Below are 22393 nucleotides of genomic sequence, written 5' to 3'. Positions count from 1 at the left end.
TAATTACATGTAATCCATATAGTCATAAAACTGACAAAGATATGCATTGTATAACATAATATCTTGTAAGAAGATGTAGTTTTACTCCAAGTATGTTGTCAGAAAGTCTTTGCATAAAATAATGGAAAATAGTAGTTTATGGCCTTGGAAGACTGCAGGCCGGAGAGGAGCTATCAAGAAACAATAAGGAACATCTGGTGATATTGTGCAGGACGAGGGAAAGGTGTAAAATGTATGATGATTTGTAAATCAGAGCCTTTTTTGCTTTGCATGCGGCGAATCTCTTTACCAACAAAACGGAAACTTCACCTACTCTAAGGTGCCTGCAATTTATGTTCGTTGGAATTTTTTTTATTTCCTTATTTCTTTAGATGAAAAAGAAGACGGAATCATTTACCACTTGTTTCACATCTCTCCCACATACCCCGAATGTTAATGTATTATTTCGTATGTTTCTTTGTTGTTACAAAAAAAAAAATCGGTTCTGAGCTGGCGGAAACCATGTACTTCTTACATGGAGGGGGACTGCGTCTCCTGTGACAAAAATAATCAAATGTAAATGAGGTGTTACAAATTTAAACTGGACTACGGGGACAATTACGCTGACATACAACTAAGCCATGAAAGGAAAATAAAAATCGCACTTTAATGTTTCAGCCCAGGTAGTATTTCACAAATCGGGACTGACTGTCGTCATGCATTTACAGTAAAGCGACTTCCGGTCACATGACATCGGGGGTGTGTATGTGTTTGGGGGAGATGTACGCTTCATGTAAACATCGTCGGACCGAAATTTGCCCCGAATTGTTACCCGATAGGCAGTACCTTTAAACAATATCTCTGCACGGCCGACAGCAGCCGGACAGCTATTCATGACAGGCCGACCACTGTCGATCGATGGCCATGGACGTCCCTGTGAATCTGAGGGTGAATTTCAGGGGCAGGGTGGAGAGCTTCCTTGTTTCGGACTGGAAAAGGTCGAGCTGGGAGTCCATGGAGGCCATGGTGAGGACTTCGTTGCCGCGAGAGCTTGGCCTGGAGCCTGCATGTAAACACAGCTACCCTATGGGCCCCCTGGAGGGTCGTGTAATTTATTTGCGTATGATTTGTTAACTACATTATCTATAATTTCCGAACAGTTTCCTGTATGAAATTTAAGATAAATATCTAATTTCGGGACCTCTCTAATGCTAATTCGTCAGCCAGCTGTGAAACACGGACAACTAGCTGGCATGTAGGCGTTATTTAGTAAACTGCCAGTGCCCTTTTAACGGATATTGCTGTCGTTGTAAACGGGAACAAAGAACTAGATGATCACGTCTTAATTTCTAGTCAGTGACACGTCCAGGGAGAGGCTTTTTTTTTTAAAAAAAAAGATGGCAGGATTATTGTGTTCCCGGATTAATGCGGGTCTGATCTAAACCGCTTGTCTTGTTTGCTTTGTTATTTATTTATATATTTATTTGTCTATCGTAGCTTGTATCCGTATTTTACGGTTTCATAGTGTACCCATTAATATTATTATACAAATATGGGTGATATTATTTAGAAACGGGTGCAGCAGCAGGATACCATGTATCAAAGCAGACAGTATGTTGTTTACGTGTCCCTACTGGCTACGTCACCGGGTGGCACCTACGTCACCACGCTCGGTCCAGCGTCATTTTCTTTGTTCTTTTACCGCCTGCGATAAGGGCCACTTCTAAAAGGTTTGAAGATCTTAGTTTTTCTCGAGACTTCATGAAGAAATTAGTGGAAACCTAAATTGGGAAAACCTCTAAGGATCTTTCACAATGTCATGTTATATCACAATTTAGAAAGTCATGTTAGGCAGAAACCCCTTTCTAGATTTACTTAAACTCTCTGTGGGCTTTCGCCTCACAGAGGATTTTCTGCAATTAAATGGAATTTGCATATTCTCTGTTGTTTGGTGTGACTTTCTTCTGGAAAACTGGTTTCCAGTGTGCATGCCCCTTAGGATCCATTCATATGCTTTTTATTTATTTAAATGAGATAGTCTTTAGCTTTTCTGACTAGCTAGTTTGATTGGTATGTAGAGGTACACAGACAGACAGCATCACACACCCTTGAAGAAGCTGGACATAGTTACTCTCCTGGCCACCGGATTCAAACCCATGACCCTCCAGACACAGATGTAGATTCCTAACCTGCTGAACTACAGACATCATCCCCTGATCATTTTTAAAAACCATTAGTTAACTGTTTAATGGGAAATGCTGCTGGTGAGAGTGTCTCAGGATCAAGTTGCAGCATCCAGTCTGAGGAGGTGGGATCCTGCTGGGAAGTAGCCGCAGCAGGAGGCCTATTACTATTTTCAGTTACTTCACCTGCTCCTTAACTGCCCACCATCCAACTGTGGACTAGTACCTTGCAATTAATTCCTGCAGAGAAGTTTTAAAACATAAATGGCTCTGAGAATGTCAGACACAACCTCAGGGTTACTTTACTCTGGTGGAGATGTTTTTATTCATCACGCTTCTGTTTGCTTCTGCCTCCTGGTGATGGTCTTACTTCCATCCAAGCAAGAGAACGCTTCACTTATCTGTGTAGATCAATGTTTCCCAATCAAGTCCTCAGTGACCCCCAGTCGGTCCATGTTTTTGCTCCCTCCATGTTCCCTATCAGACAGTCCACATTTTTACTGGGAGCTGGAAGGGAGCAAAAACGTGGACTGTCTGTGGGTCCCCGAAGACGGGATTGGGAAACACTGCTGTAGACAATTCAGGGTTGCTTTTGCTTCATCTTTTACTTCACCTGAATGTATGGTGTTTTCTTCAAAGCATGACATTTACTTTGGAAAACAATTCTAGTGCCATTCAAAGTACAGGTGTTCACATGCTTTGTGTTGTTCTAATTTTGACAGATGAAGACGTCATTTGGTTTGACCAGCTTGCAAGTTAAATATTTGGATGAGGACAAAGAGGAGGTCAGTTAACCTGATGCTGTAGCAATGTGTATTTAAGCACCTTTTCTTTAAACATTAAAATATACTAATAAACATTACTCTAGCTTTATAAAACTTCTTTCTATATTTCAGGTTTTCATAAACTCTCAAGGTAAGTGATTAGTATAGCAGTATATAATGCCTAGACTAATTTTTATAAAATGTTTATGAACTAATAAATAAAATAAAATTACATGTCTGAGAGTACAATAGATACAAAAGACAAATATTTAAAAAATAGGGTGCAGTGTATTTGACAGTATTATTTTATTTTGTTACAGAAGAGTATCAAGAAGCTCTAAAGGTATTGGATTTTTTTGAGTATATGCACAATGTTTTAATGTACTTGAGTTAGATTTTATATATATGCAATAAATTGGTTTTGCTGTGTTACCTGTGTATATTGCATTACTCATAACAGTACAGTGGTACCTCAGAACTCAAACTTAATCCGTTCAGAACTCCGGATCGAATCCTAAAAAGTTCGGGTTCTGATCAAATTCTCCCCACAAGAAATAATGGAAAACCAATTAATTGGTTCCCGGCCCCCAAAAGTTACACCTAAATATGTTTTTTTTTTTTTTAGCATTCAAACACAAAATGAACCGGATAAAACAAGAAGAGCATATACTGTACTAAACACATCTATGGACATTTATCAAAACAGTAATTTGTAAAGTAAGAAAATAAATATATCCAATGTGTAAAGTAAAAAAAAAAAAAACCAATGTGTCCTGCCCCGATCGTTCGCTCCTTCTGTGTACCACGCCCCCTCGTTAACCCCGTGTGTAATCCCTGTGTGATCAGCTGTTTCTGGTTGTTGTCATTAGTCCTCTGTATTTAGTCCGCGTTTCAGTTTGTTTCCCCAGTCCGGTCATTGTATTGTCCGTCTGCGTTTCGTCTGCCTTACCTGTAATTAAACCCCGTATCCCCCGATATCCTGACGTCTGCGCCTTTGTCTACATTCTGTCCCCACTCGGCACAACAATATTATTATAATTAAATGTATTAATGGTTTATTATTAATATTAAAATAATTAATAAGAAATCTTTATTTTAAAATGTATTTTATTATATAATAATAATTACTGTTACTGTCTCATTGTCTAAATGTATTTTTACTGTCTGAATATATGTATTCAGCTTGTGTAAACATGCACGATGCTATCACAGCGAATGCGAGGCTGAGACTGAAGCGTTACCCTTTGTTTCTGCTGAGAGACGTGCTGCGTGACTAATTTCCCCGCGCGTGCAAGTTATCTTAGGTTGGCGTTCACGGTTTGACTTCTGAGATTCAGATCGAGTACCAGGTATTTTTTTCCGAACTGGTTGGTTCGACTTTTAAGAAATTCAAGTTCTAATGAGTTCGAGAACTGAGGTACCACTGTAATTACACTATATTAAATAGAAATGTCAGATTTTATTTGTTAACACTGGATGCTATTTGGTAAGGAATTAGCAGGTTTCCGAGGAGAGTACTTCTCCTTGACTTCTCAAGTTTTAAACATATTTAAACATGATGTGCATCGGAACAAAACCTGCAAATTGAAGGGAACCTATCAGTGTTGAGGTTAAATGTTTTGTAACCCACCCCGCCTTAAACAACCCTGTCACAGAGTGCAGTGAAGCAGGGCTACCAGCTCAACATGAATGTGTACAAGACGAAAGCTCCAGCGGACAGAGTGGTGAAGGCCAAGGGGAAAGAGGTGAAGACCCGTGCCAGGCCGGCCCCACCCTACCCATCCATGATCAAGACTGTGGACCGAGAGACGCAGGTGCCAGTCCTGGAGCAGGATGGGGTAAGAGGTCCAGTCAAGTGGTAACTGCTTAATGAAATGACAGAACAGAAAGGCTTGCAGCTAGCTGGGCCAAGGCACAACTTCTAAAGAAAAGTGCAAATGCTTTATTTAAAAACTCAAGACACTTAAATCTATTTTGGTTCACAGGCACCAATATCTTTTTGTTGTTTTGTTTGAAAAGTGTGCTTAACGTATCTATCTTTAACATATATGCAGTTTTGTTTGACATTTTGTTATGCAGCTTAGTTAAACTGTCTTTATTAAGCTTAACTTAAATGTCCAAATACTTTTTGGGCCCACTGTGTGTGTTATATGGTTTTTTTTTTCCAGAAAATTGCTGTTTATTTAGTGTATACCTGCACCACCTGGACTAATTCATAAAATACATGTGTTGGAATGAGAATGTTTTTTTGTTTTTTTGCGAGGGGGGGGGGTCTTTTGGAGACAGATGACACTTGTCAGTGTTGGTGCCTTGTTCTTTAGAACAGGCAAAGAAGACATTTTTGTACTATTGCTTTTTTTGACCCCTAGGTGTTGTCAGAGGTAAGGGAGAGCAGAGAAGACAATGAAGCCCCTCCACAGTGGTTTACGTCTTACATGGAGAAGGTGGGTGGCTTGAAAATGTACCTAGAAAAATGAACATCTAGTCTATTAACTAAGGAGTAAGTATAGCAGAAAAAAAATGTCCTGTCCATTACAGGTTTGGTCAGCAGGGGCGCCGAGCTCATAACTGTGACAAATTATTTTGAGACCGGCTTGTCATCATTGACTGTTGCTGTCAGGCACCCACAAGAGCACATGCTACTATGTTGAAATGAAGATGGCTTTCTGTGGTGGCATGTCTGTCTGCTGTTTGGCTCACTTGAAAGTGTGATGAAGCTGGCAGTGGATGGTGCGAGATACGGCCAGTACCCAGCATCCATTAGCATGACTGGCACAGGGCTAGCAGAATATGGTCAATACAAATCATCCCGCTGACACTGTCAGTACATAGCCCTTTATTTTTTGGTTAATGTAGTGCATATGATTGCTAGCTATATTAGTTTAGCTTTTGGTCATAATTAGGTACATTTTTTCATCTGTGTCATTTGTTGGATGTGAGTACATGCAATCTTGATCCAACGCTGCATGCAATCTTGGGTGAAATTCTGCATTTGTTTTTTAACACCACAAGGCCTTGAACAAGTTTATTTTTACAAGGTTGTTATCGCTCATTCCTCATACTATAAGCTGAGTAAGCAAAACACTTCATTGTGAAAGCCAGCAGCATATATAAGAAAAAAAGATGGTCACTCAAACCAGGAGTTTAAAGGAAAACAAGTTATGAACCAAAAACAAATTACATGAGTTGTCACTGTTTCCTGTAGATGAAACAATATATAATTATGAGGACGCTTGTAAAACAGATTTTTTTCCCCACTGTTGTTTGTCTGTGTACCAATGTCCTTCTTTTCAGTTCAAAGACCAGGTGGTGAAGGAGGCAGTGGACAGGATCTGTCATGAGTTTTCCGGTCAGTGCTGCATTCACAAGCTCCCTCACCTGGCATCCACGGACCCAGCCGGGCCCAGCGTCCAGGTGCCCGAAGTCAGCTCCACTGTGCAGGGGGCTGCCGGCTCCACGACTTCCTGCAGTAGCTGCCAGGGCCAGATGTCAGGGGGTGGATACCAGTGTAGGTGCGTGCTCAACTATCTGCTCCCTCTCTGTAGCAGGAGATAGACCTGGGTCTAGCTAGGTTTTCAGTAAAATATTTCATGAAACTTGAGGTGAAGTTGCTCATGAATGCCTGTTAGATCCAGAAGCACCTTAAGAAGACGCGGGCTTTAAGGTATGGCACGTTGCAGGAGGTATGCATGTGAAGAGGGTAGATGTGGCTATGACGCACGCTTCGGTAAGCTGTGGCATTCAAATAATGCTCACTTAGACCTACGAGAACATTCCACACACTGTTGCGCTACCAGCAGTAGTCTGCACCTTCGATATAAGCCAAGGATTCACAAAGTTCATGCCAAATTCGCAATAGATTTATGAGATCTGATGGCTTCCTCAGCTCTTCAGTCGGCCTGTTTTGGTCATCATATGCTCGCTGCAGTTTCATCATCCTTCCTTTTTAGTTGGCAGGAGTGGAACTCTGTGTCCTCTTTTGGTACAGCGATGATGCTTTTCTGCCTGTTAGAGATGCACACCACTGTTGTACTGAGCTGTTTGTTCTACACCTGTGACCTTCCTGTTAGCTTTAACAAGGCTGACGAATCTCCACAGACCTGTTGCAGACAGGATGTTTTCTCTTCATCAGTCCCTTCACTGTGAATTCTACACCCTGTTGCATGTGAAACTTCCAAGATAGGACTATTTCAGAGATGTTGGGCCCACCATGTCTGACCTTGATAATAAACTTAAATCATGTCATGCCCATTTTAATGCCTACTGGATCAGTAACTGACACTCGTGATCCTACCTTTGTGTTGTGTACTTTGAATTGGCTGTTTCCATTAACAAGCAGGTGTACCTAAAGTGGCCACTGAATGCATATTGTAACTTATCAAGAGGCCTAGAACTGTGTTTAGTTGCACTAGTTTGTTATGAATCTGTTCCCAGGAAGAGTAACACATCTGCTCTATAGCAATATCACCTTAGAAACATAACATTAGAAAATATTTCCAACTTGTTGAACAAGACAGCAAACAGATTTTTGACCCACTTATCAAAGATATGCATCCATCCATCCATCTTCCACACGTTATCTAGTGCAGAGTCATGGTGACGCATCCATCTTAATTTTTGCTGATTGGGAAATGGGGAGTGTACATACCAGACAGGGTGATGTCAGGCAGTGAGAATTCTCTGGCATATTTCCACCCCCCGGGGGTAGCATTTTCTGACACAAACGACTAGCCCTTGTCACCCATCCCCCTGCACTCTCATGAGTCCCAGTGTCCCTCCCATTGCTCCTTGGCTCTTTTCCTGCACCCATGAGCTCGCATTTTCTGGTTGTTTGCTGTGTGCCAACTAGTCTACTTGGCCTGTGCTGGTTCATCTCAGCTGAATTTCTCTTCCTGGTGCAGTGTGTGTCCAGCCTACACCCTTTGTGAGCAGTGCAGCTATGCCCATGACCCCAGCCACCACCTGCTGAGAGCTGGAACCCCCCTCTCCATCCCCGAGTACGGGGTGCCGGGGGAACACTACAGGTGCGTGAGTCAAGCTTTAAGGCAGCCCGTTACCAGAACTGCACCGTGCTTGTGGTGTCTGGAAATACACAATGGGAACACTGCAACCAGAGGTGGAAAGTTCAGGAAAATACAAATCCAGACCAAGGTTTTGTTTCAACCAACCAGCTGAGTGTTGAGTCACAGAGTACTCAACTGGTTGGTTGAAACGAAACCTTGGTCTGGATTTATACTTGCTGAACCTGAACTTTCTACCTCTGACTGCAACCTTATTTACATTTTACATATTTAGCAGAAGCTTTCGTCCAAGCGACTTGCAAGTGAGGCAAATAGCACATTAGAAACATACATGCTGTCGAGGAGTCGACTAGGCATAAGAGCATCTAGGCTGAGCTTCCAATGAATGTCCAGGTCCAAGTGTGAGCAGCACTGGAGCAGGAGCTACACAGCAACATCTAACAAGGCAAGAACCTAATAAGACTATTGAAGGACCAGAAGTGTGACATTAGAACATTCAGGGAACATGAAGAGACATCAGGCTGGTAGAGGCTAGTAGAACTTTAGGAATATACGGCCATGTTCCTGGAACTAGCCTAAGATGTTGAGGGCCTTGTGATTGCTGGCTTGTTATTCTGCTGAAAAGGGGCTGACAAAAGGTGCTCATGGTTTCTCAAAAGTGAAGTGTGGCAGAAGTTGCTGGTATGAATCAACACAAGACAAATTAAACATAAAATGGTTTGGGAAACTGGATCATGGACTGTCCTGAAAAAAATGTGTGTATATATGTATATATAAACCTTGATCCTGTGGGGGAAAGGTCAGTTTTTCTCCGTTGCTGAAGGTTACACATTTTTCAGAGAAGTGTTTGGTAATTCAGCTCAGCCTGGAGTGTGGTAGTCGGCAGAGATGTCTGATCTGTAACATGCTGGATAATGAGTCAGTCAGTAGGCAGCACTGTTGGATTAAGTGTTTTTTCATCAAATGTGAAAGGATTGTATGAAAAGTATCAGTTTGAGAACCCCTTCACAAAAAGGACATATTTATCAAAGGTCACGTGTACTGCTTTTGGAGGTCTGTTGTTACGGATATACTTCCTTACTTCTAATGAAATGCCTCTTATATGCTGGGTCTTTTTGCATTGCAGCCCATTATATGGTAACTGCTTAATAACAGCAGACAGTAATAACAGATGTATATCTGTTTCTGTAGCTCCTCTAGGCAGTCGAGTGCCCCTTGACTCGGGTGCGACACCCTTGCCTCAGCTTCACATGTGTCACTGTCACTTCGGCCCCCGGGCTTCCTCCAGGCTCCAGAGGCAAGGCGAACGGAGCTTCCGCAAAGCGGAGAAGCAGCGCCTGAAGGCGGAGAAGCGGCAGCTGAAGGCGGAGGTGAAGGAGATCAGGAAGCAGCTGAGGATGGAGAAGCGGGGCCTGCAGTTGAGCTCGGCTTGTGACCGCAGCCCTCAGCCTGTGCTGCTTGTCCCCCGGGGCACCCAGATCGCCAGTCCGGAGTAAGGGTCAGCCAGTCTGTCCAAATGCAGGGTGCTCCAGGGGCAGCTTGGGGTCAGAGGTTAAAGGCTGAAGGTTAAAGGTCAAAGGTTATTTGGGCTTCTTGCATTCGTTGCCTCTTCCTGTACCTCACCCCAGGTTCTCATCCCTAATCTACATTTTGTGTGTACAATATACAGCAAGCATTTTAATGTAATTAACATACATATTTCTTCACATGAACTATCCATCCACCCATTCTTCTTTCGTACCTCTTACTCGGAGCAGGGTCATGTTGATCCTGGAGTCTGTTCCAGGAAACATGGTAAAAGGCAGGGGACACCCTGGAAGGGATGCCAGTCTGGCACAGGGTACACACACAGTCTTCCACTATGCACAACTGAGAAGCTGCAGTTCACCAGACTCTCTGTGTTTGGACTGTGGGAGGAAGCCTGTGAACCTGGAGGAATCCAGGTGATACAAGGAGAACCCTGGAAATGTGAGGCTGCAGTGCTAAACGCTGAACCACCCAACTGCGAACTGCTTTGTTCGTAATGTCAGTCCACTGCCACCTAAGGAGTGGAAGGTGGATTCTTTTATTGTGGCTTCTCAACACGTTTGCTGGCATCGATTGTGCATCTTGACCTGGGGACCTAAGTTTTCCCCCCCATAGCCATCGATTGGGTTCTCTGTTGTTTGTTCCAACATCTACTGCGTGGTTTATGCACCATTAGAGATCCTGGGGAAAGCAGAAATGTTTCTGTTTTGGTTTCAAATTTTTTTTTTCTCTGCCAGTCTCCGTTTGTGGGAATGGGAAGTGGTATGCAGCAGTGAGTCAGCGGCCGGCTGCGCTTTAGCTGTCCTTGAAACGCTGATCGTGTGCCCCTCTGCTCTGCAGTAGAGAATGAGGAAATGGATGTGTCACAGTTCATATTCCTGTTCTTCTGCTAACAGTGAGGAATGTGTCTGTAATTTTAAGCAGTCACCGCTTCTTGTTCCCTTGTAAAAACAATACAGTAGTAAGACAGATTGTTTGTTGTTGGTGTTGTAAGTGTGCTGGACGCCTCTGCTGTGTTATGTTAGTGTTTTTGTGTGTTATGTACATTTTTGTACAGAGGAAACAAATCCATAGCCACAGTATAAAAGCTCCTCTATTTGGATATGTCTCCTATGAGCACTGATACTGTTTTGTCAGTGTGGCTTTGGTTAGGGATCAGAGCCCTCCAAGTTGGGTGGGGATCTTACAGAGCTATGCACGGTCTTTGGTAGGAGGCCTAAAATCGCCTGCCCCACCGTGCTTCCTGCCATGACTGCGCTGTTCCTTGATGAGAACCTGCCCGACGGGACCCGTATGCAGCCCGGCACCAAGTTCATAAAATACTGGAAGATGAGGAACACCGGATCCGTGTCCTGGACCACGGAGACCAAGGTACCGTAGCAAACACCAAGTGGTCAAAGCGCAGAGTGACTTTAGCGAATTACACGTTTAAATTAAATCTGTGCAGCTGCCATTTCATGAGATGGTTTTTCGACCTGGACATCCTCACTCGTCCCAGCAAGGTGATCGCTGCGCACTCTGGTCCCTGACTTAATCCATTCATCATGAATGATGCAATGGTAGCAGTAAATGTGAAATGGGGAAGTGCTGATGTGCTCGCACTCTCTGACTCATGTTAGCCAAAGCCAAATAATAGCACCATCTCTTTTTGTGCCTTATCTCTTCCTGGCTGTAGCACTAACAGTACACCTTACGTCTCATATAAGAAGATATGTTGTACATTTAGCTGACACTCTTCTCTGGAGTGACTTTTACTGTTTGCTTAGTAGGTGCTTCTGTCCACAGCAGCTTGCTTGCTGGTTGATTTTTACTTTTGGCTCATAGTTTGGTTGAAGGATAAACCATCAGGGCTCCTTTTGATTTCAAACAGACAGCCCTTCAGTCTCAATGTAGGGGTTCCTTACTCCCTGGGGGGGGGTTCTAGGGCTTGCGGAAAGGAGCTTGATCAGGAATGTGACCATATCTATGTGCCTGCAGCTGAAGTTCATGTGGGGCAACTTGTCCCTGGCATCGCGGGAGAAGGGGAAGGAGGTGGCCGTGCCCTTCTTGCAGCCAGGCCAGGTGGGCGTGGTGAACGTGGCCTTCGTGGCACCGGTCATGGAGGGCACCTACACCTCGCACTGGCGCCTCGCCCACCGCGGGGAGCAGTTTGGCCCACGGGTGTGGTGTAGCATCGTGGTGGACGCCGATGCCCGACCGGAGAATGCCTCGCCATACTGCACTGCCCAGGCGAGTCCGAGCTGACATCCCCAACAATGCCCATCGTCTGTGTGTGCCATCCATCCATCCATCCATCCATCCACTTACCTACTTTACTTATCAAGTTCCGGGTCTCACTAAGGCTAGAGCTCATCCCTGGAAGTGCAGGGCAGGGAACATGCCAGATGGGACGCCAGTCCACCACAGGCCGCACAAACACACATCAGCAATTTAGAGACACTGCTGCATCTAAAAGCTGATTCATTGTGTACTTCTGTGTGGAATACTGTAGCCTGACAGCTGTAGTTACATTGCTGGGAGGTGGGAGACTGGCCACGCTGTAGGTCACAGCTACGCCTTACCTGGAATCTCTCGCAAACAAGTGAGGCACATTCGCACCCTGGGCTTGAATTGAGTCGATAGCCCTTGAGGCGTGAGGCCGGGCCGATGCACTGTGACCCGCCTTGCTGTTATCGTGAGTCAATGGGCATTAAATTGTGGTTACAGGAGAAGGAGCACAGCACGGCGGATAAGGATGGGGCGTGCTGTGCCGCCGCTCGCGATCGCACGCCTGTGTCTACGGGCTCTGATAGGGAGTACTACATTCCCTCTGTGGACCTGCTCACGGCACAGGTATGGCGGTCGCGGCCCATTCAGCACCACGGCGACACCGCCGAGTAGCCCTCCCTGAAGATTCTGCTCTCTTTGCCTCAGGACCTCCTGTCTTTCGAGCTGCTTGACATCAACATCGTCCAGGAGCTGGAGAGGGTACCCCACAACACACCGGCAGGTAAGGCCTCCGGCCAGCGGGCCGGAACCCTAACGCTCTTTCTCTAGGGACGGCTGCAGTGTTTGTGTACCTCAGCAAGTCGCTACGATGAACCACCTGGCTGCATTTGTGTCGTCTGAATCCCTAGACATGACTCCATGCATGTCTCCTGTTCCGAACGACGGCGCCCTATCGGAGAAGCGTAATCTGTCCTTGATCAAGGTTGAGGCCGAAGCAGAGGGGGTGAAAAGCCTTCTGGGTAAGGGCTCTCCCTGATGGTCTTGTGCTTGGGCGTTCCTATTGGTCAGCCACGTACAGTGCAGTGATCGCTCTGTACAGCGAAACATGAAATGTATGGATCTTAGAGCAAAATAATTGCATGTCAAAGAGTATGTAAAAGCTAATCTCTCAACTGTGGCTGCTTGCACACCCATTGCGGAGCTGTCGTGCTCTATCTGCTTTTCCAGTCTAACAGGGTAGATTTTGGCTGAACTTGCAGTCGAGATTACGTGATCAGCAATGCAGTTGGTCTGTTGGCGTTTCAAAGCTTTCCATAATCCACCCCCCGCCCTCCCCCAATTTTTGTTTTTCATTTTTTAGGAACTACAGGATAGAAAGTAATGTTCAATAGAATATTTGTAAGATGTAGAGTAGACCAATTAAAGGCTTGCAGTATTACAGTTGTGTGTTGTGCTTGAAAATACGCTGTGATATGGCTGGATTGCATTCTCACACGCAGTGGGACACTGTATCAGGTAGACCTGTGTAAAGGTGGTCCTGCTTCTTTGGGATGCACTGTTACTGGGATGGAGTTTTTGAGTAATATGAGAATTGTCTTTTTGCCTTTAAGCTAAGTAAAATCATCCCTGAGTTAGTGGATATTTTACCTGTGATATATATTAGACCTATTTTAGCAGTGTGCAGCATGGGCAGTGCTGAAGTGCCAGGCGACAGGGCTCATACTCAGCATCCTCGCAGAATATGAATGCAGCACTGAATCAGCTACGATGGGCCGTTTTAACTGGCAGTAACAAACTGGCAAACGGAGAAGGTGCCACAGGCTGCGTGGCAGTGCACATCCATTCGGGGCTCAGATTCCGCTGCTTTCCCAAACCAGTACAGCTGGTCTTTTTAAACCATAACATGGGAATTACCTCTCTAATGGCCAGCTGGGGCATTTGTACGCCTGAGGCTGACTGTACATTTCCATGGTAACAAGCACTGGTCCAGACAGCTTTTGTAACAGTCTGTCTGCCTCCTTCCGGCTCAGGTGCACCATGTGCATAATATTAATTGATGTCTGGCATCCCCATCCAAGGTGTTCCTATGCTTTGGGCTGTCAGGTCCAAGGGAGCCTGGAGCCTAGATTGGTCCTGAGCAAGTTTCCGCCAGTGTCAGGGTTTTAGCATATTCCATGCTGAAGATGTGGCTGGAGCCAACATGGCTTCTACAGCAGTATGGAATCAGCAGCTGATAGGCCAAGGGGACAGAAAAGGACTGGAATTTCAACCCCGCTAGGGCCTCTAGTTACAGACTCTTCCTCTAGGGGGACATTCTGAAGCTTCAGAGGAAATGTGGAGATTTAGCGTGCAGGTAAACAGGGACCTGTCTTGTAAAACTGTCTTTTTTCCGGTCTTTGTTCAGGTTGGTGGAAAACGAGAATTAATGTCCTGCACAAATTATACAGGGGTCTGCTATTTTCACCTTGGTCTCTCAATCTTCCGCTTTGTATATGTCCTTCCAATACTTACATGCCCTTAATACTAGTTTACACATGAGCCCATCTGAATATATATTGTTGATCTAGCAGATACGACATATAGCGCGTGATCTTCAGTGTTGCGCTTTTGATAATGGAACCTGTGTTAAGGACAGCGCTCGATGCATGGGGCTTTGACAATGTCACAGAAATGATACCCGAAGGTGCATTTCCCAGAAATAGATGTAGCACCTTCTTACCAGAAGCTTCTGCTATTAATGCTTGCATCGGGGTTTCCTGCCAGGGGTGGCGAAGGGGGCACCCAAGCAGCTGATGGCCGTTCCGGCCCAAGAGGAGGGTGAGGAGGACATTAGCGGAACGCAGTTCGTGTGCGAGACCGTGATTCGCTCGCTGACCTTGGAAGAAGCTCCGGACCGCAGACCTCTTCGCCGTGTGCAGGCCGACTGCAGCAGAGGTGGGTTTGCAGTGTACCCACAATGCATCGTGATGAGCACGCTGTTGGAATCGGGGCTCCTGTCAGGCCATAATGAGTATGAGGGTGTTCAAGCAGTCTTCTTAAGGACCCAGCGCCTCGCCTTAATAGGTTTCGTTATTCTTCCCCTGTATTGTTTTTAAGAATGAATTCCTTTTACTGAATTATAGTAACTTGCACAAAAATGTTGTAGAAACATTATGTAAACACAACCCTGCTGGCAAACCACTGTACCAGCGATTTTCAACCCATGGGTCGCAATCTAAGTTTGGGTGGTGGTAAGTTCTGGAACAATCACGAAGCAGATCACGAGTTGGAAATTTAAGCATTTTAGAACTGGCAAGCTCCTACGCTGATCCACGATCAGATTTCCCAAACCAAATCCTAGAATCAACCTATATAAACAGGTCTTAGGTCTGCAAATGCTTAGTGCAAGACTAGTGAACACTCAACCAATCCAAAAAGCCAAAAACACAGATGCTTAATTTAAAATTCACTGGCACATCCAATCAGGTTTGTGCGATAGGCATTGATTGGCGTGAATTGCACAGTGCACTGCACGCTTGATCGTAGTGTTAATTTAAACTTGTACAAAATATAGGGTCGTGACTGAGCTGGCATGGTAAAAATTGAGTTGCAGTGCAAAGAAGGTTGAGGACCACTTCACTGTACTGCCTGCTGTCCAAACCTCTGTACTCAGATTGGTCCTTGCCTGCTTGCTGTCTTGTAGCCCAGGAGCCTCTGCGCTGTGAGAGAGCTGGTCAGGAGCAGGCAGAAGGCAGAGGGACACCTTCTGTGGCCCCAGCAGTCGGGAAGAGTGAAGAGCCAGTCCATGGCCCCCCTGAAGCCATGCAGGATGAGCAGGCGGAGCCGGGTAAAGAGAGACGACATGCCATTGACTTGGAATGAAAAACTAGCAATTAGTATTTGTAATTAGTAATTGTTCTCTTGTATGTAGCAGTTTTTGCATGTACTTAGGTACAGGAAAGGCTGCTGTGAGATCAGGGACTGCTGGTCAGATGGCTAATTGCAGTGCACTGCATTCTGTTCTGTTGTCAGAGACCTGCGCGGACGGCGAGGTCAGGAAGATGGGCATGGAGCCCGGCAGCCAATCGGAAGCCGAGGAAGACGGCGACAGGGACGAGGTGCGCAGCCAGGCATCTTCCGTCTCTTCCGAGGACTACATCGTCATCCTGCCCGACTGCTTCGACACCAGTCGCCCACTGGCCGAGTCCATGTACAGCTCTGCGCTGTCGCAGGCCGGCAGCACGGAGGGCGGCCCGGGGCCCCTGGATCGCGCCACGCCGGAAGGCGAGCGCAAGGAGGAGGCCCTGTGTGCCAGTGGCGGCGACGGCGGCGTCAACGACATGCTGTGCACCTCCCAGACACTGGACGCCGTGCCCCTCACGCCGGTAGTGGTAACTACCCCAGGTCCTGCCACTCCGCTGTCACCTACCAGGCAAGACAATTGATGTGTAATACACATTTACACCAGAGATGGCGCCACCAATGATAGTGCTGATTGGTGCCCCAGCCTGTTTAATGCAGGACTATCTGTGGTCTGATTAACATACTGCCTCAAGTGGCCTGACCTTCGAACCTGAATGTTGCTTTAGGTCACAGTTGTCCTGTATGGTGGAATCGGGGGCCATTGTGAATGACAAGCTGTATCAGAGTGACGATCCCATGGACGGTGAGACCTGTCTGTCTCCTTTCCAGGCTGTCCACTGAAAGCTTTAAAAAAAGACATCTATGCACATATAGACTTTGCCAGCCGTAAAAAATGGATAGAGTGGGCAGTGGTTAGTTTTTTTTCTTTCTTTCTTTCTTATATGAAATTGAGTGTTGAGAAACATCTTTCTTTTGCGGCATGGACTGTGTGTTTTGTGGCTTGAAGAGGAAGGAAGTGTTATCAGTATCCTTAAAATAGCTGAACAAGATGCTACTGTGGTGCCTAGCAAGTTATGATAAGCCTGCTTTTCATTGGCATGACCCATTTTGAAGGTAAATGTCTAATCGGAGGAGAATTCTCAGAGGTTGCGCCGTTTTGTCGTCTTAGAAGTCTAGGGTTCTGGTTTGATGTTTCCCGATTCAGATACGCTGTCTTTTTGCGTTGTGCTTTTTCCGCTGGTCAGCATTTGACCTTCTCTTTACGGTCATGTGTCAGGGAGCAGTCGGGAGTCTTCCCCAGTCACAGTGACCCCACCTGACAGCGCTGACTCCAGTCAGCAGGACTCACAGGACCCCAGGTAGATAGTCTGTGTGTAAACCCTCCTTCCCTCCCCCTCCTGCAAACCCATCTTCACTGCCTCCCTCCTTCCCTGCTCCTCCTGCAATCCCCATCTTCACTGCCTCCCTCCTTCCCTGCTCCTCCTGCAATCCAGTGTTAATTTTGACAGCAGATTTCAATTTAGTTTTAGTCATAGTCTTTTGACTAAAATGCAATTTTAGTTTTAGTCATATTTTAGTCATCTGTTTTGTTTTAGTTTTAGTCTAGTTTTAGTCGACTAAAAAGCATAAGATTTTAGTCGACTAAATCTACTGTAGATTTAGTTGACTAAAATATATTGGGTTTAATTTAAATGTAATTTAGTTAAACCGTGGTAATATACAAAATATTCTAACTTAAAATTAAATAAAGCCAAGTCTCATTAAATATGTGGAATATCATCTTTCCATGAAAACCAAAAATTAGATATGCATTGTTTAGAACTTGCATATGACATTCTTCATTCTGTAAAGCAAAAGTGCAACTCCAAATTATTTAAAAGAAAAACTGTATTTGGCAGTAATGCCATTGCAAATACTGCATGACCTGAAAAAATTACCTTGCAGATGTCGCTTTAGATTTGTTGTATTTTTACCAGCGATTTCCGCTCCACACGGTTTACACAAGGTCTTGTTTGTCTTGACATCAAACGTGAAATTATTCCATATATCTTCTCTTCTTTTTCTCCCAGCCATTGCCATGTCATTTTAGTTTAAGTCAGACAGACACCCACCAATGTATGCAAGATGTACTGTCGCATCTCGCGTCGCAAGGTGAATCAGTATCTTAATTTTCCAAATGTGCGTGTGCGTCTCACCGCGCCACGCACCAAGATTAATTCTGATTGGATCATTTCCAAAAACGTCCCTCACTCACATTTTCGTCTCGTTTTTATTGGTTAACGAAAATGTCAATATATTTTTATTATAGTTTTCGTCATCATCACTTAATTTTTATTTAGTTATCGTCTCGTTTTCGTCAGTGAAAATTTGTCGTTGACGAAAATTATAACGAAAATATTTCGTCAACGAAATTATCACTGCTGCAATCCCCATCTTCACTGCCTCCTTCCTTCCCTGCTCCTCCTGCAATCCCCATCTTCACTGCCTCCCTCCTTCCCTGCCCCTCCTGCAATCCCCATTTTCACTGCCTCCCTCCTTCCCTGCTCCTCCTGCAATCCCCATCTTCACTGCCTCCCTCCTTCCCTGCCCCTCCTGCAAACCCATCTTCGCTGCCTCCCTCCTTCCCTGCCCCTCCTGCAAACCCCATCTTCACTGCCTCCCTCCTTCCCTGCTCCTCCTGCAATCCCCATCTTCACTGTCTCCCTCCTTCCCTGCTCCTCCTGCAATCCCCATCTTCACTGCCTCCCTCCTTCCCTGCTCCTCCTGCAATCCCCATCTTCACTGCCTTCCTCCTTCCCTGCCCCTCCTGCAAACCCATCTTCACTGCCTCCTTCCTTCCCTGCTCCTCCTGCAATCCCCATCTTCACTGCCTCCCTCCTTCCCTGCTCCTCCTATAAACCCCAGCTTCACTGCCTCCCTCCTTCCCTGCTCCTCCTCCAATCCCCATCTTCACTGCCTCCTTCCTTCCCTGCTCCTCCTGCAATCCCCATCTTCACTGCCTCCTTCCTTCCCTGCTCCTCCTGTAAACCCCAGCTTCACTGCCTCCCTCCTTCCCTGCTCCTCCTGTAAACCCCCTCTTCACTGTACTCCTTCCTTCCCTGCAGGGCACACGGCGGTATCGCTGGCGGGCTTGTCAAGGGAGCTCTGTCTGTAGCAGCCTCAGCCTACAAGGCCCTCTTCACTGGCCAGCCCGGTCCACCATTGGTCAGTTCACTCATTTCCATGTTTAGTATGTCAGAAATAATGGCTGATAGTCCAAACTGTGACCGCTGTCCCTGACCTCCTGCCTGCCTCGCAGCCGCCCGGGGACGCAGCCAGCCAGGACACCACCATGATGGCAGTGCTGCTGGAAATGGGCTTCGGAGACCGGCAGCTCAACCGGCGGCTGCTGCGGAAACACAACCACAACCTGCTGGACGTGGTCAATGAGCTGGTGCAGATGGCCGACAACGAGTGGTACGCCACGCGTTACTGAGGACAGAGCCTCCCACGCCGAGGCCAGCTTCCTGCTCCTGCCGCTCCTCCTCCTCTCTCTCGTAGGACAGCGCTCCCGTTGCTGCGTAGATCAACCCCACACGTGGCGGCCAGATACCGCTTGCTGACTCCTGCGTGAGGCGCTACAGTGGTTTCCCCATTTCTTTATATTAAACTTCACAGTGAAAGTGGCATATAAGTAAAATTGTTAGGTAAAGGCCTCTGTGTTTGGTGATATATTATCTCTAACGTAGCTGGGACACTTGTGCTATTACCAGGGTAAACAAACAAAACAGGGAATAAGGTCAGCATATATGGAGAACAGCAGTGTAACAGTCTAAACACACAATATAACCTCCTGCCTAATGATTCTTCTAGTGTACCTGCTAGAACATAATACGGTAGTGCTAAATTAATCTGGGCTTTTGTGCGACTTTAAGACAGTTGTTATAGCTCAAACGTGTAGATATGTATTGAAACTTTGTATAAATGACATGCATGACTGTCTCTGTGGAGAGTACAACCCATTTTTTGTGACAGGCTGGGATAAAACAAACCGCCATATTTAGAGGTACCAGAGGCGACGGAGGTTTGGAATGCACTGCTGAACGTTAACAATGCGATGCAAAATGTTACCGTTTCTTTTCCATGGAGGACCGAGTTGGTGGTCTAGGAGCTTCACAGAGTGCTCAGTGCTTGAGAGAAAAGTGAGAGAGGGCTGGGGAGGGGCAACAAACATTCCTGTGTCCGTCAGTGAGACGCATTGTGATGCCACTGGCCTTTTTGTGCAGTAAATGTTGATAGACTTGGTAACGTTTCAGTTTCATTTCAAAATATTCCTTAACCTTAGGTGAGCCCGGTTTTAACCTGGGTAAGTAGTGGCTTAACTGAAGTGAACCTAAGGAGAAAGATGCTCTTTCCGAATCTCACTTGTCTGATTTGTCGAGAGCACATTGTATTGTTATGGTGCTGTGCTTGTGATGGATGCAGAGTTGACGCTTTTGTTAGTTCAAATCAGTTTAGTTGTGTTATATAAGTGAAAGCAGGACTCACTCTCTCCTTCTTCACATCTGGTTCTCTGTCTGAAAGCAGGGTACACTTTGGATTAGTCTCCAGTCCATGCTGGCTTAGAATAAGACCCTCTTCATTTTTTCGTTTTTAAGAATTCATTATAGGATTCTCATATTATTTGGCATGTGTTTCTGGTGTGACTTGACAGATAATGCTTAAAGCCATATATATTTCTTTTTTGCTGTTATATGTTCTCTCTCCCACGGCTAGAAATTTCTATTTAGAAGTACAATCTGGGTTTAGAGGCTCTGACTTCTTATTTCTCTTCTGTGCTACACTTTTCTCCAGGGGGGGGGGGGCTGGCTCTGTTGTTCTCAAGTGAACCAGTGATATGTTCGGCTCACGCTGTGGTGGTGAATAAGGGGCAACTGTGTGAAATTAACTGCAAGTGCAAGATTCATTTTCCCTGAAGGCTTAGACATGTTAAAATGCTCCTCAAGAACAAAGTGGTACAGCAGAGAATGTTTTTGTCTTTACTAGACTGGAGCTATATATAAAATATATATAATATATATATATATATTCTTTGTCTGATAAATTGTCCAAAGCAACCCAAATAAGTGATTTGAGTGCTGTGCATTTGAACTTTTACAATATGCGTGTGGAAGGAAAATGTAGAGGAATAAAACGTTTTTATGAAAATTTTAAGTGAAAGTGAGCAGAGTTCAATGTGCTTTTAATTTTTCAATCTTGAAGAGCCTCGACCCAGCATGACCAAGATGAGGGATGTGAGATGACTGTCTGAAATTGTCTGCCTGAAATTCAGTGGCGACGCATTGCTGGGGGAAGTTGTAATGGGTTCAACAAGATTGTATGTATTACAAGGGATTTAAGTGTTGGGACCCACGGTACATTCCAGGTGGGGGGAGACTGAAGTACAAACCAGTAGAATTAACTTTTCTAAGTGGTGGCCAGCAGGGCGGTCAGTTAGCAGTGTCAATTGCTTATTAAGGTTGGGGGAGAAAACAGAAATTGTACGTCTGTAGCACAGGGTTGTGTTTCCTTATACTGTCATCGCAGTTTTCCGAGGCTTGTGGTCGCAAATTGGAGGCAAACGCTATTTTTTTCAGCTTATAGATGAGGAAAAGACATAATAAAATTTAGCATTTGATAATCATCGTGTTTTTCCTTAGGGAAAGTGAAGTCTAGATTTACTGTGAAACAGGAAATGGTATTTATTAATGAGTACCTGCTTCAGTGCTAAGTGTTTGAGTCATACTCTTAGGTGTTATTGAGAAATGGTGGGGCTTGAGGTGGAATTGCTGTGCAGGTTCAGTTCATAGGTGTCTTAATAGGAATCCTTTTTTCCTTCATGGTGATGTCGCAGCCTTCAGTGGAACCTCTCCTCCACTCTTTAGTGATTAGACACATTTAAAATGGCACCAAAGGGGTTTTAATGACTAGACATGGCAGTAAGTCTGTTCCCCTGATGAGTGGATGGAGTGTGGAATCGCTCTGCTGCTGAAGGTCAGGAGCTGGTTTCACTGAAAGCTCCGTTGCATGAGCTGAGCATGGGATCTTAGGGGGACTGCTTTCATGCTTTTTGTTTTATGTTGGATAAGCACTTTACAGAAATGCACCTGTTCTAAAATCATGTTTGTTGCTGATATGATTTAATAAAGTTAATTATAATATCACTGCCTTTTTCTCCAGATTAATTTACTGACCTGAAGGAGGAATTTGGAATGTTTGGTTTAACTATATGAACATCCTTTTCCTTACTTGGTGTTCCAGTGTTTTAAGCCATCCATCTTTCATACAGCTTGAGTGGTACATGGTCACAGGGTCACTGGAGCCCATCCCAGAAAGAACAAGGTACAAGTCTGGGGGCTCCGGCATATCACAAGGCTCAGGATGCCCTGGATGGGTTTCCAGCCTATCACAAGGCTCAGGATGCCCTGGATGGGTTTCCAGCCTATCACAAGGCTCAGGATGCTCTGGATGGGTTTCCAGCCTATCACAAGGCTGGGGATGCCCTGGATGGGTTTCCAGCCTATCACAAGGCTCGGGATGCCCTGGATGGGTTTCCAGCCTATCGCAAGGCTGGGGATGCCCTGGATGGAGTGCCGGCCTATCACAAGGCTGAGGATGCCCTGGATGGGGTGCCGGCATATCACAAGGCTGGGGATGCCCTGGATGGGGTGCCGGCCTATCACAAGGCTGGGGATGCCCTGGATGGGGTGCCGGCCTATCACAAGGCTCACTCACTATGAGCAGTTAGAGCAGTTCATCTAGCTACATGCTTCTGGACTGTGAGTGGAAAACACGAGTGCCTGAACGAAACACATGTAAACTCCAAACACACAGAAGCAGGGGTAGGATA

General features: G+C 45.5%; 1 protein-coding gene across 1 annotated transcript; it reads left to right on the top strand.

The window, feature by feature from the left end:
* Positions 1 to 710: 710 nt before the first annotated feature.
* Positions 711 to 21704, top strand: nbr1a (NBR1 autophagy cargo receptor a). Its single transcript, XM_023814323.2, has 21 exons — positions 711 to 1005; positions 2885 to 2947; positions 3059 to 3077; positions 3247 to 3269; positions 4582 to 4764; positions 5296 to 5370; positions 6221 to 6438; positions 7828 to 7950; positions 9236 to 9439; positions 10686 to 10845; positions 11452 to 11703; positions 12181 to 12306; positions 12388 to 12463; positions 12591 to 12701; positions 14446 to 14616; positions 15365 to 15508; positions 15694 to 16093; positions 16251 to 16327; positions 16802 to 16883; positions 18630 to 18729; positions 18824 to 21704. The coding sequence occupies exons 1-21, from the start codon at positions 898 to 900 to the stop codon at positions 18998 to 19000; spliced, it is 2892 nt and encodes a 963-aa protein (XP_023670091.2). The 5' UTR covers positions 711 to 897; the 3' UTR covers positions 19001 to 21704.
* Positions 21705 to 22393: the final 689 nt, after the last annotated feature.

The sequence above is a fragment of the Paramormyrops kingsleyae genome, chromosome 5 (genome assembly GCF_048594095.1).
Source record: "Paramormyrops kingsleyae isolate MSU_618 chromosome 5, PKINGS_0.4, whole genome shotgun sequence".
In the NCBI taxonomy this organism is placed as follows: Eukaryota; Metazoa; Chordata; class Actinopteri; order Osteoglossiformes; family Mormyridae; genus Paramormyrops; species Paramormyrops kingsleyae.
Note: the sequence above shows the minus strand (reverse complement) of the source record. Positions and strands in the feature narration are given on the sequence as shown.

Bases quoted from the DNA above. Each gene is read 5' to 3' on its own strand.
- nbr1a (XM_023814323.2), top strand. From the start codon at position 898: ATGGCCATGGACGTCCCTGTGAATCTGAGGGTGAATTTCAGGGGCAGG. The intron at 6,439-7,827 runs GTGCGTGCTCAA...TTCCTGGTGCAG, and splicing joins GGGGGTGGATACCAGTGTAG to TGTGTGTCCAGCCTACACCC. The intron at 15,509-15,693 runs GTAAAGAGAGAC...TTCTGTTGTCAG, and splicing joins GGATGAGCAGGCGGAGCCGG to AGACCTGCGCGGACGGCGAG.